Below are 15,192 nucleotides of genomic sequence, written 5' to 3' on the forward strand. Positions count from 1 at the left end.
TGATGTATAATTATTTGCTATTTTCATATGTATTTGCCCTCATGATGTCACAGATCCCGCAATATCAAAACGATTTTTGGAGCTTGAATAAAAAAACGCTTTGTTTATAATGAGGAGGACGTTTCAAGCTATGAAATTTTTTAAAGGTACAAAGACAAATTTGTTTTCTGGTGTCATGATATGACCCCTTTAAAATTTCAAGAGTTCGATTCTCAATACTGGCAGGAAATGACTGAGGTGCCCTTGAGCAAGGCACCTAACCCCCAATCGCTTCCCGGGCGCCACAGCAAAATGGCTGCCCACTGCTCCAGGTTGTGTGTGTGTTCACTACTCCTAATGAGTGTGCACTAACTTGGATGGGTTAAATGCAGAGTTATGTAGAAGTTTTAAATCATTTATATAATATGCTTCATCTAATGTTATCTTTAAGAAATGTACATCTAGTGCAAAGTGCTTAGTGTCTTAAACTAATGACAATAATCATCACACCACTTACCACAAAAAAAGAAACAAGCAAACATGAAATACCTAGTTTCACCACACACAGACCTTAACAATTGGTACAATAAGTACAACAAACTGATAATTTTTAATCATAACAAACTCAACTTGACATCACTGGACAAGAAGTTATTAAACATGACAAGAAAACCAACAACAACTGTGTAAATTAAACGGGTAAATGGTCAAACAATGCGACCATGTTATTTATTCATGCTCTAGTCCATGCTGGGAATTCCAGCACTCTGAGTAACCTGTATCTGTGCTGCTAGTTAAACTACTTATAAAATGTACTGTATTAGAAAATCTGCTTTGACATGCATTATTTCCATTAATACTTCAGTTCGTAAAAGTAAACAACAATAACAACAACAAAAAACCTACAATAATCGAGTAAATATTTGGTTATTTTGTCAGCATCGAAGAGTGGAAGACAAAAGTATATATAAGAAATGGCTCAGTGGTTTTTCCCCACACAAATGTTAGTTACCAACATGCTTCAAAATATCTTCTTTTATGTTTCATGAAAGAAAGTCATACAGGTTTGGAACAACATGAAATAACTTTTTGAACAGGCAATTTTGGGTGAACTATCCCTTTAAGAACCTAAGAATCGTTTTACAGTTTCAGAAGGAAATTGGCTGCCTCAGAAGATCCATCTCTGACCATATCAGCAGCTTATTTAGAATTTCACATCTGTGATGGTGTTGACACTTTCTAGACAGTCAGAAATGATGGAGATACAGTGAGATATGATACAGTGTGGGTGGAGATCTGGAGCTTAAGCAAACAACCACTGTTATTTCCTGTCAGACTTGGACTATTTCTGTTAATAAAGGACTCAGAACTCCATTCAGCCAGTGGCTTTCATTGATGTAAAAACAATTGCTGCATAGTTTTCCAAGAACCCAGCAGGACTCCAAAGGAGTAATTAACAAGCTGCTAATTACCCACTGAAATGAAACCCAAAGAGGCTATTTAGAAGTGTTTGTGAGCTGGTGAACTACTAAACTAATAAAAAAAAAAACACCCACTGTTGCCAAAGACACCGTAAAACAATGATGAGCTTATACACTCTTTCTTAACAGTTAACTATTAACCTGTGTATTGTGTCTGAAAGACATGATTACATGCCAGAGGAGTGTTCGGATGGCCTATTTTAAGGACATTTATCACTATCCTCATGACACAACATTCAGTGCATGACTCCCTCTTTGACATGACAAAGTTTCTTGGTAACCTTGATGAATGTAGATAATTGACATGACTTCAGAGATTTCATGGCAAAACATACTGGTGCCTACAGGCTTGAGAGACAAAAGAAACGACTCAGTTACTGTTGTAACCTGCGTTGACTGAACAAGACATGGTGATGATGACTGACACTAGGGGTCGTACTTGAAAGCACCAATCACCTCTGATACTTTGAGAAAAGGCCAATGAGAATTGGCAAATGGAATTTGCATGCCACTCCCCTGGACATATGGGTATAAAAGGGAGATGGCGTGCATCACTCATTCATGTTTGTGCTGAGGAGCCGAGACAGTGTCCTCCTAGATAGGAGAAAGAACTCTATGGAGACCACATCCTGCCTTAAGGGATGTTACTTACCAACCGGGAAGTACTACACGTGTAAAGTGGTCCCTGCGGTAGGTCCTACGTGAAAAGGGAGGAACTACTACATACACAGTGACTGAGGGCAGAGGAGCTCTGCCTAGAGGAAACCCGGGTTTACCGTTAGGGAAACCGTATCATGGACAATACATTATATGGGATTACCATCAGAGAATCACTATATATGAAGCAACTAGCCCAAGTATACAGGCTGACCTGAAAGGGCATGCATCATGAGTACTGGGCCTGGTGGTGGATTGCTTCAGCGTGCTGAGGAAAAATTTATGTCCAGGGAACTCACATGGACAAAAAAAAAGCACACTTTATCACCTCAGGGAGGGGAAAGGTGCTGAGTGCAAGCGGTACACCCGGCCCGTTGTCCGGATGAAATTGGCTCAACCCTGAGATTATAAAATCTCACAAAGGTATTGGGTGTTGCCCAGCCTGCTGCTCTACAGATGTCTGTTAGAGAGGTGCCATTGGCTAGAGCCCAGGAAGATGCAACACTTCTTATGGAGTGTGCATGCACTCCTAAGGGGCACGGCATGCCTTTGGCCTGGTATACCAAGGCAATTGCATCCACAATCCAATGGGCCTTCCCCTTCTGCTCTGCCCAAAACAGGCAAAGAGCTGCTGAGAGCTTCTGAAGCTCTGTGTGCGGTCCAAGTAAAGGCACATACAGGACACAGCAACGACAAGGCTCATCCTGAGGCAGCACTTGCAAGCTCACCACTTGGTCCCTAAAAGGGGTAGTGAGAGCTTTGGACATGTAGCCCGGTTGGGGTCTCAGGATCATGTGAGAGTATGCCGGACTGAACTCAAGGCACGTTTTGCTGACAGAGAATGCCTGCAGGTCCCCAACCCTCTTGATGGAAGTGAGCAACACCACGTCAAATTGACAGATACTGACAGATAGGGAACCTACAATGTTGTTTTAATTACTGTTTTACTGTATTTGTGATCATATAAATGCAGACTTGGTGGGTATAAGAGATAGGGCTGGGTATGACACAATTTTCACAATTCGATTCGATTTCTATTCACATGCTTGCGATTCGATTACGATTTCGATAGCGATTATTTTGGGTGTAGTATATCAGTTACAGTACATGGCAAATTTTCTAGAGGAAAAAAATCTCTCAACAAATGCTGTAAACTACACATGGGAGTCAGCTGGTACTACTTTACTATAATATTGAAGGTTAAAATTAACTTATTTATATACAAACGCTTAAATTAAACTTTTTATAATAAATAAAGTTTAGAATTATATAATTATATTTCTACTCCAATTCGTTTTTTTTTTTTTTTTAAATATAAACATTTAAATCGTGGCTGTCATACATGTCAAACATGCATTAAATATTGAAGAACATTATAATGAATATGTAACAGTGCATAGCTATATTTATCAAAATGCTGCTTTCTAGAGTTCATTTTTCTAGCTGACTAATGAGTTTATGGTCACTGAATCTGTTTTTCTGAGGTAAATGTGACATTACGTGACATTGTTTACAAGCTGTTTTATTGACGTCTTTCCGCGGTTGAAACACTGATTGAGGTATTACACGAGACATGATACGGATATCGGTAAGTTGTACTGTGTATTTTAACATACCTTCAGATGTTTAGTCGTGTTTATTTCGCACTGTAACTGGTATTAAAGCGGAGGAGAGGATGTTCACATGCGCTCCGTGCTGCTGCTTCTCTTTAACTGAGGCGCTAAAGCGATCTGTCACGTCACATTAAACAGCGCCAAAATGGTATTTATTTTTTGAATCTCATAATAAGATGGACGTCATTTGAAATCTGAGACTTTGCTTCATATCAAAAGTAACAAAGCACAAAGATTATTGCGATTTATTGGATGTGAGGCACGCTACATGTTCTGTTCATTCATTAACTGAAAACAGACTAGACTAATCGATTCTTGGGATTTGAGAAAATGAGAATCGATTAAAATCGAGAAATCGATATTGTTTACCCAGCCCTAATAAGAGACTTTCAAAATATAAAAAATTACAGACCCCAAACTTCAAACCAAAAACCTCTAAGTCCGTCTGACAATTTTTCTTTTAAATTAGCTTTTTTTTTTCGTCGTCATATTACAGCTATTCTTTAATGTAAGTTATGTCAGTTTCTGTCAGAGTTACAGCAGCACACGAAACACTGTTGTGTTTACATGCTACTCGCAAAATCCTGTCATTATTGCCACTGTAACGACTTTCTTTACACGCACACCGTCATTCATCTTGAAATCATATGATCTGATTTGCATCTTCTGATTGGTTCTGCTGACAAAAGTGGTGTTTAGTGGTGTTTAGTTTAGTTTAGTGGTTTCTGCCAACGAACCAGTATTTCCGAATAGGCTGAGGCTGGGATTTAGCAGATTTGTGCTAAAAGTATTTGATGAACGTATACTATGTGCTGACACATCTCATTTTTGAAGAAGGTGGCGTTTAGCGGCTTTTGCATCTGAAGTCTTCCTATACATAAATATTATTGTTATATTTTTATTCACATTAGTTTTGAAAGAATATTCTACTTCGATTCACTAAGAAATTAATTAAATAAGTAGAATAACTACTCACTAAGTAGAATTCATTATACTCCCTCCCGCCATTCTGTAAGTCTTTTATAAAATCCTACTAACAAAGGACATCCTCGTCCAGGAAGTGACATCACTTTTCGTTGGAAAACAACACCACAAACACTATTAATTATTATTTAAATTATAATTTTAATGAATTCTGTGATATTCGCTGGTTTAGCCCAATTAAAAAATTACAAAAAAAAAAAAAATCTATTCACTCATGTAAGTGAACTCAATCCCTCACTGAGCAATGAGTAATTTTAGCTCTTTATTTTTCATCCAATTAATATTCTAAGTTATAATGAATAAAGATTAACTGTCTGAATTTGATCTAAACATTTCTGAAAGTCTGCTATATCCTTTAATAGAAACATACGAATGCTGTTATTTTAAAAATAGCAGACTGAGAAGAAACTACATAAAATGCAATTCCTGCCATTCAGATAATGTTTAAACTCTGCAAAACCAAAAAAATGACCATCCAGTAAGAATTACCTCAAACACGAGTCATGACAGTTGACTTGAGCTGCACAAATGAAATGCTAAAAAGGGATGTTTTCCCCTGAGATGACAGATAAGTGGAGAGCAGTGGGCGGAGATGGGAGGTTTCTGACCTGAGCTGCCGGTCCTTGCAGACGGCCACCATAACCAGCAGGTTGCCCAGGACGCTCATGAGCATGACCAGTGACAGGAAGCTGATGAGAGCAACCGTCTTCGCCAAGCCGTTGCTGTGGTAACAGAGAGAAGACACAAACTTATTGAAAATCAATTGATCGTATAGAATGAAGAAAATACTGATTACTGTCATTCGATTCAACAGGACTAACAATAGCACAGACATTTCAGCTCCAGAAGACACTTCTGGTGCATAATTTTCAGTGAAGAAATGCTTTCTTTTAAATATATTTGATGCATATAAAGTAAGTTTGATTTGCTAATTATTAAATGTTGACATTTAAGAAAGGTTTTGCCACCTCAATTCCCATGGAAACAGCAGCATAAGAGCACTGCCCAGGAATAGAAAGCACATTGCCCACACAGTGTGACGAAAAAGACAATTCCTCCTTGTGAAAAAGATCATTTCTTTATGATACTGATGACGTGAATCTCACCAACATGTAGCAGTATTGTTTGTTTCTAATCAATGGTGCTATAATTATTAACAATAATGCTTGAAACATTTATTTATTTATATAATTTCACACTATTACTGTTTTTTCTGTATTTTTAATCAAATAAATGCAGTCTTGGTGAGAGACTTATTCAAAACCTTTTTTTTTTTTTTTTACATCTGAATGGTAGTGTATTAAAATATTAATCTCACAATTCATCATATTAGTCATACTGTATCATAGTTTTCTTTTATCACAATTTAGTGGACATATAAAAGTTTTAATCTTTTCACATTAGTTCTGACTCTGAACAGATTTTCTATAGCCAACTGGCAATAATGATATAAAGATTTAGAGGGTAAATCGCATTGTGAAAATCATTTTCTTGTGTATATTAGAGACAGAAAAATCACCCCAATGCCTCTTGTATAACCTATAAACTTAAAACTAGTTCTTATTCAAAGCAATGTTTTCCCTCAAGATTGACACTGACTATGTAATTGTAGGCTACAGCCTGTTATTGTGACAGCAGGCTCTAGGAAGAGGTAACCCCCTACCGCATATTACAGACAAATGAGTGGCAGGGAATTTGAGATAACCGATAGAGAGTTAGCTCAACCGCAGAACGTTTGACACTGCTTTTGTTCATAAGCTATAAATCTCTACACTTCTAAAGACATCTGAACAGTTATGTGATCATATTGCAGTGACTGTCATGTTATGTAAAAAGGTAATTTGTTGTTTAAAGAAACAAATTAGAATAAATTAGACAAGACATGACAGCATGAAAAGCCCAGAAGAAAAATGATCTCTGGAATGAGGTAAGCAGTTGTTTATATGTCCTTAAAATATGACTGGCAGGATCCTCTAGAATAAAACACTTATTTCATTTTTAATTTCATTTTATTTCCATGCTATTGAACATAAGCCTAAAATCCATTCTGCAATCAAGCTGTCAATCTGTGCGGCCACTAAAGGCCTTTGCACACTGAGTCTGAAATTTTGGTATGCGTTTTTTCATATTCGTGATCCTAAAAATTTGTCATGCACAGAGACCTTGCACACTGAGTCCAATGCGTATTAATGAATCCGTTGCACTTTGTTTGTCATACAGTGCTACTGCTTTGTGCTGTAGACGACGTGGATCAACTTGTCCGATGGCATTCGGGATTTTGGCGTTCGTTTGTACGATGGCTCTGAATTGTCAAAACGTCTCTCAAAATGCGTGCCACGGATGCGAAAAACGCAGAAAATTGCACGATCCGAATTTTTTTATGACGGACGAAAGTTTCAGAGGCAGTGTGCAAACGTGATTGACACAACGTGAGGTGGTATTTATTTTTTAATGTGCAAAAATTTCGGACGCGAATTTCGGACTCAGTGTGCAAAGACTTTAAGTCTGCCTTGAACAACTTTCTTTATTTATATGCAATACAAAAAACAAAAAGAGTCTCTATTAATCCAACTGAACCAATTTACTAAAATGAATCACACTTCTATTGTTGCATACACAAGTAAGGACATTCACATAATGTATTTTTGCGTTCCACTACACTGCTTTTTCATTGTTTTTTTATGTGAACATGCGCTAAATGGACATGTCTGACCATTGTGCTTGAGTCTCATGTAGCGTCTTGCACAGTAAAAACATTTTTTTTTAAATTGTCAAAATTAACAATTAAATATTGGCTCAAAAATTTACTTACAAACAATTATCCCCAAACGAAAAGATGCATTGTGGTAAACATAGCTTAAGGTTCTCAGCAAAAAAAATAAATAAAAAAATTCACCAAACATATTTAAAGACCCCCTGTAGTTTTTAATGTTGTTTATAGGTCTATGTGGTGTTTTTAATATGCTTTAAGACAAACCACGTGCAAATTCATATGTCAACACCATTGCTGAGTATTTTCTGTTTAAAACTGCAGTGGAAAAAAAGACCCGTGGTTTGAAATCGCTGGTGTTTGTGACGTCACAATCTACCTTGTAACCAATCATGTCAACGTGTCGGCGGGCTTTAGCATATCATTAACAGCAAACTAGCAGTGGAGTCTCGAGAGAAGCCAGGTTATCCCGGTATATTTTTCTGCTGATTTGAAAAATCGTGTAGAATTAGCAATTTGGCGTTTGTATGATGTATATTACGATGTTATGATGAACTATATGCCTTTCTCCACTGACGTTCGAAGATGTTCAAAGCATTTGTAAGGATATTAGAAGGCAGCTGACTGACTCTGACATGGCGAACATGGTTTGTGTGACATTAGCAACACATTATTAGCTGTTTGATAACATAGTCAAGCAAAAGGCTAATCATATTAATTACCGTTATGTGTCCGATGTTGTAAAGAGCGATACCATTGTGCAGCTTTACCTCAGTAAGTGAGGCAAGGGTGTAGAGTTAAATTCAAGCTATTTTAAGGCACAAAGAAATTTTCACAGGAAAAAAAACATTTAAATATGTCATTTTGGTGATCAAAGATGAGTTTTAAGGGATGAAATTATTGTCTACAGGGGGACTTTAATTGTGCTCAGTAAATCTATTAAGTCAAAAAGAAAAATCTGTGTTTGCCTAAATCCAAAAAACTTACTGTTAACCAATTAACAGGTTTTCACTGTCACATTTTTATAGTCTTTTACCATTAAAATCACAATCTTTTTTTTTTTTTTACAGTGTGCACCCGGGCTGAAAATCTGGGCAAAAAACTGGACAAAAGTCTTAAGTGTCCAAACATCTGGGGGACTATCGTATATGCAGATATTTATTAAATGTCAACTTGTTGACAATGTGTGCTATTATCCTGCGGTAAAGTCTGTTTTCCAAATGCCATAGAATGTTTAATCTGCATTGATTAAGGAAATCAGCCAAAAAGAGACCAAAATCAATGCCTGCAGATGGCCGCTCACTCAACTGTGTGCATATTGTGTGTGTGTGTGTGTAATGACTGGTGAAACCTTTGACCCCTAGTATGTAATTGAACTGAGGGTGCAATCAGAACATAGCGGCTCAATCAAAGCACTCAGCGAGTCGACCCTATAGGTCATTCGGCAAACACTGTCCCTTTGGTTTGCTACCGCTGCAGAACACCACATTTTTTTTAGTTTAAATTTCTCAATTAAACTAATTAGGAGCTTTTGTGTCACAGGGGCATATTACAGGAGTTTGAAAAGGGCCTTGATATAAAAACTATCCATTAAATGAAGTAGAAATCAGTGTTTTTGTTAACTTAATCTAAATCTAAAACTATTAAAAAAAATTCTCAGTAATATATATAAAGCTGGAATAAAAATCAAATCTAAATATTAGATGAAAAAACTAAACTTAAATGAAAATTATAAATGTTGGCTTGGCAACTAACTGAAATAAGTATAAAGGGTTAGTTCACCCAAAAATGAAAATTATGTCATTTATTTCTCACCCTCCTGTTGTTCCACACCCGTAAGACCTTCGTTCATGTTCAGAAAATAAACTAAGATATTTTTGATGAAATCTGATGGCTCAGTGAGTCCTCCATTGACAGCAAGATAATTAACACTTTCAAACGCCCAGAAAGGTACTAGAAACATATTTAAATCAGTTCATGTGAGTACAGTGGTTCAACCTTAATATTATAAAGTGACGAGAATACTTTTTTGCGCCAAAAAAACAAAATAACGACTTTCAACAATATCTAGTGATGGCCAATATCAAAACACTGCTTCATGAAGCTTTACGAATCTTTTGTTTCGAATCAGTGGTTCGGAGCGCATATCAAACTGCTAAGTCATGGAAACAATTGACATTTCAAAACACTTATGATGTAACGAAGCCTCGTTTACTAAAATCACGTGATTTTGGCGCCCTGAACCACTGATTTGAAACAAAAGATTGGTAAAGCTTCGAAGCTTCATGAAGCAGTGTTTTGAAATCACCCATCACTAGATATTGTTGAATAAAGTCGCTATTTTGTTATGTTTTTGGCGCACCAAAAGTTTTCTCGTTGCTTTTTGCCTCACTGAGCCATCGGATTTTATCAAAAATATCTTAATTTGTGTTCTGAAGATGAACAAAGGTCTTATGGGTGTGGAACGACATGAGGGTGAGTAATTAATGACAGAATTTTCATTTTTGGGTGAACTAACCCTTTAAAGTGCTAAAATTTCTAAAACTAAAATAAATAGATATACATATAAAAACAAAAGCACATACAGTTACTACAATGTATACTAAAGTGAAAATAAAAACCAAAAATATAAAAATAAATAAAAGCTACTTCAAAATAGTAATAAATACTATAATAGCATATAAATAATTACACAAGATAAATAACACAAGATATAGTGCATAATATATCTTGATTTGCTGTGACTCAGTGGAGGGACTTTGACTTGGGCAGTCTATCTGTAATACGATGTCATGTAATTAGGCCAAATGGTACTTGAGCCCTACATGTTTTCTTTTCAGTGTGAGAGTCAAAAATCCCAGACTCCGTGACTGAACTGAAAACATGCTTTTGCCTGAGAACAATGGCAACAGATCAAGTTAAATTGAAGTCCTTGTCAATCTACTTATTATATAATAAAGTATTTATTATATAATTGTAACATTCATAAACACTACTATTTTAACAATGTATAACTTTCTAAAATATTGAGCCAGACAAAAAGGGGGAAGTACACTTTTTTTTGCTGCAATCTCTGTTTTACTTATTATATACAGAGACATTTAATGCTAGAAAAGTGAAGTTATGCAGCCCTGTGTTAAAAAAAAAAAAATCCACTAAAAAAGGAACAAAGACTGCTAGTGAAAAAACACAGTTCTCTGAAAGCCCAGCACTGCAGCGTGGACAGTTTGAACATTCATGTTGTCTGGCATGTCACGTATTCAGCCCTACCTGTTGTTATTCAGTTGCTAGTGATATGAAGATTGGAAGGAAATTTGTCCTCAATTGCTGGGAAACCGTCTAAGAGTGGAACCGCTGACAATCTAAACTTGAACTTAGGCCCTTCATTTTCATTAATTCTCTGTGCAAATGGGCATCAACATGTTCTGATTTCACAGCAACACTCATGAAGGACAAATATGCTGATTAAAGGCACAGAGTGCACGGTGTGAATTTACCAAGATCAATGAACAATTGACCCTCACAGAAGCAGGCATTTGCAATTCTAAATGTGCAGCGGTGAAGCGAATTCTCCTAATAAACCTTAATATGATCAGAATCTGTGAGTTTTGTTATTAGCTAAACAAACCACAAAACTTTCGCAAGTTATAGTGTGGATAATTAACGACCTTACAACATCACATGGCTCTAAAATCTTATAAACTGCTTTGTTTGAATGTACAGTATAGAGTACAATAGTGTCCGGCAACTTTTTCAACGGTCTTGGTTTCAGAAGTATTTTTCCCAAATATTTTTCCCATAGGGATTTTTTAAAAAGTCTGTTTACGAGTTAGAAACAATAAACCAAACCAACCAGCTACAAGGTGAATCAAAACATTACAAAATTTGATTTGAAGCAAAAAAGTTTTTGAAAATCGACAAAAAGGCAAAAGATGCCAGACTGTGTACTTAATGGCTTTAATGATGGAAAGAACTACAATTATATCAAAATGTCAGTCTCTGTGAGTATCCTTGTAAACAGAGTTGCTTATGGCTTAGGTAAAGCAAACGAAAACGGATGTGTATCATTATATTGTATCCGCACAGTCTTAAGTGACAGCAGGCTAATATTCTTGCTGCTTTCTGTGTCATCATGAATGTTATCAAACAACAAAATACAGAGATAATCACTTTTGCAGCTTTAACGCAGATTATGTTTAATTTATACAGTGAAGCCTATGCAATGTTATTTTACATTTGATTATTCATTTTCTGTACCTGAATACTTGCCTGAAAAATATAAAGCACTGCTTATTTCTTTTAAATCACCCCAATCATTCTAGATTTATTAATTCTTTCAAAATAGAGCTATTTAAGTAATCTGGTGAATTTATTTCATATCGCAATATCTATTGCAGAAACAAAATATTACAATGTCAGTTTTTTCCAATATTGTGCAGCCCTAAACTATAAGGTGTTGACTATATACCATTGATTAACAACATCATAGCTCACAGTACATCCTTTTAAGATTTACAAGTTATCATTAAAAAATAATTTCACTATGGAGAAAATTAAAATTATCCCATGATTTACTCACCCTCAAGCCATCCTAGGTGTATATGACTATCTTCTTTCAGACAAACACGATCGAAGATATATTTAACAATACCCTGGCTCTTCCAAGCTTTATAATGGTAGTGAATGGGGGGCGAGATTTTGAAGCCCTAAAAAGTGCATCTTCATGGAAGAGCCAGGATATTTTTAAATATATCGCAGATTGTTCTCATCTGAAAGAAGATAGTCATATACACCTAGGATGGATTGAGTGTGATTAAATCATGGGATAATTTTAATTAATTTTTTAATTTTTGGGTGAACTATCCCTTTAACATTGACAAAGTAAACAAAATTATGGCCCATACCAATTCACATTCTTCCACCATGATTCTTTCATTGTCATGTTCCCAACTCAGAAAGCCAGGGAAATGTTCTTTCACCATGCACACTTTGCCCAATGCAAACTTTGGAAAACATCTTGCAATTTATTCTGACATGCTGCCCCAATAAATCAGCCCTGGACTTTGCTTATTCTTTTTTTTATTATTATTATTATTTTTTTTTTTTGAAAAATGTGCCTTTGCTCCCCAAGACCAGTAAGTGAGCAGACACCCTGCAGAATAATGAGAGAAATCAGCAGTGACCACGCTGAACGAATCGTCCATGACTTGTGCAGCTTCAATAGGTGACTGTGCATTAGATATTCTCCATAGGTCAGAGAGTATCAGACCTCATTCGGCTACAGCAAACAGAATCATATAAAAGGCCACACACACACAATGTACACGACCTTCAGCACTGGGAGGGAGGGCAGATTGAAATACTCTTGCTGTACAGTAAATCAGTATAGATTCGATATAATACATGTGCAATAGAAGTGTTTTAAAGGGTATAAAATCAGTCCCTTCAAGGCTGTTGATCACATGATATACATCCGCCTGGTTTCACTCACTGAATTCCTCAGGTGGAGTATTTCAGGTGAATGAGAAAATTCACAAGAGACAAAAAGCACACTTTTAGAAGTGCAAATACAAGGCTTACTTTCCATACTTCCAAGATGTGATATCATTTCCCCAATTCCATTTGCAGATGAACACTTTGCATCCCTGAATGAATACGACATCTCAATGGAATTGAACTGCTTCGATCTAATCCAATAGGCGTGCACTGGGAAATGCGTTTCCTGACTATTATAAATCAACTTTTTTTTTTTCATCCTGTTCTGCGGATTGACAGTAATTAAATGGGAAATCTGTTAATAACTTGCACCTGGGTTGGGCTACGTGTCAAGCATGCCTTTTCTAAGGGCACATGTGACTCTTCCATCCTTGAGGACAAAAGAGTCTTTTGGGATGAATGTGACGCGTGTGGATCTCCAAAGGATGACTGGCATGGACTCAAATGCGGATCATTTAGGGGTTGAAAGCTTCATATTTCTGGGTAATTTACAGGCATTTTCAGATGTCATGTCGTCAGCGCTGAATGTATTTGAGGGGATGTCAGAAAACTTTACCCTTAATGAGATGTTTGAAAACATGTCAAAGCTCAGATTTTCTTGCCATTTTGACATGTGTTAGACTCATTTGAGAAAGTAAATGGGCGTATGTGTGCGGTAGCCTATAGATTTATGTGCTGCAAGTTACATGTTAGGCCATTTTTCTTGTCATGCTGAGTAAAATGGCACTGAGTGTTGTCTGTGTTACACATAACATCCATTTAGAGATAAGCTGAATGTAAGTCATGTTAATAAATCTGTGTTTTCTGTTTCACCACAGTAGATATGCTGGAAAAAAAAGAAGTATACCAAACCTGTCATAAAACATATACAACGTCCACTGTAAAAGTATAATGTTTAAACAGTCTATTATTAATTTATTAATAATATCTTTGGCGCTTAATAAATCTTGCTCACAGGACAGTTTTCCATGTAAGTGGTCACAATTGTGACCCGTGGGAAAAAAGAGAGCGCCATTTTTGAATAAGTAACTGATTATGCCTCATTAAATTGTAAAAACGATTTTAAAGTATTGTTAAGTGTAAAAATAAATGCTAGTAAAAAAAGAGAGCAAAAAATATATAGAGAGAGAAGAAATGACTTTGTTCTACTGGGCAATTTTGTCTTACAGGACCATTTTTGACTCAAAAGTTTCCCACCAGATATGACTGTGACCAAGAATAAACCACATACTTTCACTTACTTCATAAAAACTTTTTTAGAAAAGGCATGTAGTTTGTTTCATTGGTTGGTCCAAAGGAGAAAAATGCATGAGGCTGGGAATGATTTGAGATTAAATGAGGTTCACAATAGTAATTTGAACAAGCTCCTATAGATTTACAGTACATTAAAGGATAGACCTGAACCACAAACACTTTAGAAAACACTTAGCAAAGCCCTGGAAAGCACCCAAAACACCCTTGCACTGTGGGAGTGATTTTTGCAGGGCTGAACGACACACAAAACTACCATTTTAATAGAGAGGCCTCCATTAATCAACATGTTGCTTAAAACTATAAAGTGCTCGAAGAACTTATCTTTTGACCAACTAAATTAAATCATTCTTCCAAAAAAAGCATCAAAGGCTCGCTGTTCGCTGTTTGTTTCTGACCATGTTATCATTATTATAGCTGGAAATCTCCAGTGTGAGGTGGACTACGTGCCCGGGTAGATTTATTGTGGTAGATCCAGTAGATAATCCAAGAAAGCAGGGCTCCCGTTTTTAGCAGCGCTGGGTTTCCCTGTCCCTTGAGGCCTCGCTCTGACTGCTCTGAGCTGCTGGAAATGTGCCAGCTCACACCGAGGTGCCCGGTTTCTGGCCTTTCTGCCTTGGCTAACACAGAAATGTACATAACACAAAAGAGACCGCGCACCTTTAGTTGCAGAGATCGTATATAAAGCAGGGCTATTCTTATGTAACAAAATGAAATTGTATTGTATGCAATGAGGTTTTACCTGCTATTTCACACAGAGGGCATTAATCATGCATGACTTCTCTCGACTGCATTTCATTAAGAGGGAGTCAGGTCATCTATATCAAAGACCCGTTGCCCTGCTCAGTAGTAAAGTTCACAACAGCGGGGTAATTTGCAGGGTGAGTTGTAGAGATCAAAAAGCAGTGACATCTCTAAAATAGCATGTCTGAACATGTACAAGTAGAGAAAGGAAAGAAGAGCATCTTTCTGTCCTTTTTTCTCTTTTTAAAGGATTAGTTCACCCAAAAATGAAATTTCT

At 36.5% G+C, this 15,192-nt stretch overlaps 1 protein-coding gene across 2 annotated transcripts in view; it reads right to left on the reverse strand.

The window, feature by feature from the left end:
* Positions 1 to 15,192, reverse strand: part of htr4 (5-hydroxytryptamine receptor 4) — a 125,149-nt gene that overhangs the window by 80,096 nt on the left and 29,861 nt on the right. For both annotated transcript variants that reach the window (XM_051860091.1, XM_051860090.1), the window contains exon 3: positions 5,323 to 5,436. In XM_051860091.1, coding sequence (XP_051716051.1) covers positions 5,323 to 5,436 — 114 coding nt within the window. The remainder of the gene's footprint in view (positions 1 to 5,322; positions 5,437 to 15,192) is intronic.

This window comes from Ctenopharyngodon idella, chromosome 14, assembly GCF_019924925.1.
Source record: "Ctenopharyngodon idella isolate HZGC_01 chromosome 14, HZGC01, whole genome shotgun sequence".
Lineage (NCBI taxonomy): Eukaryota > Metazoa > Chordata > Actinopteri > Cypriniformes > Xenocyprididae > Ctenopharyngodon > Ctenopharyngodon idella.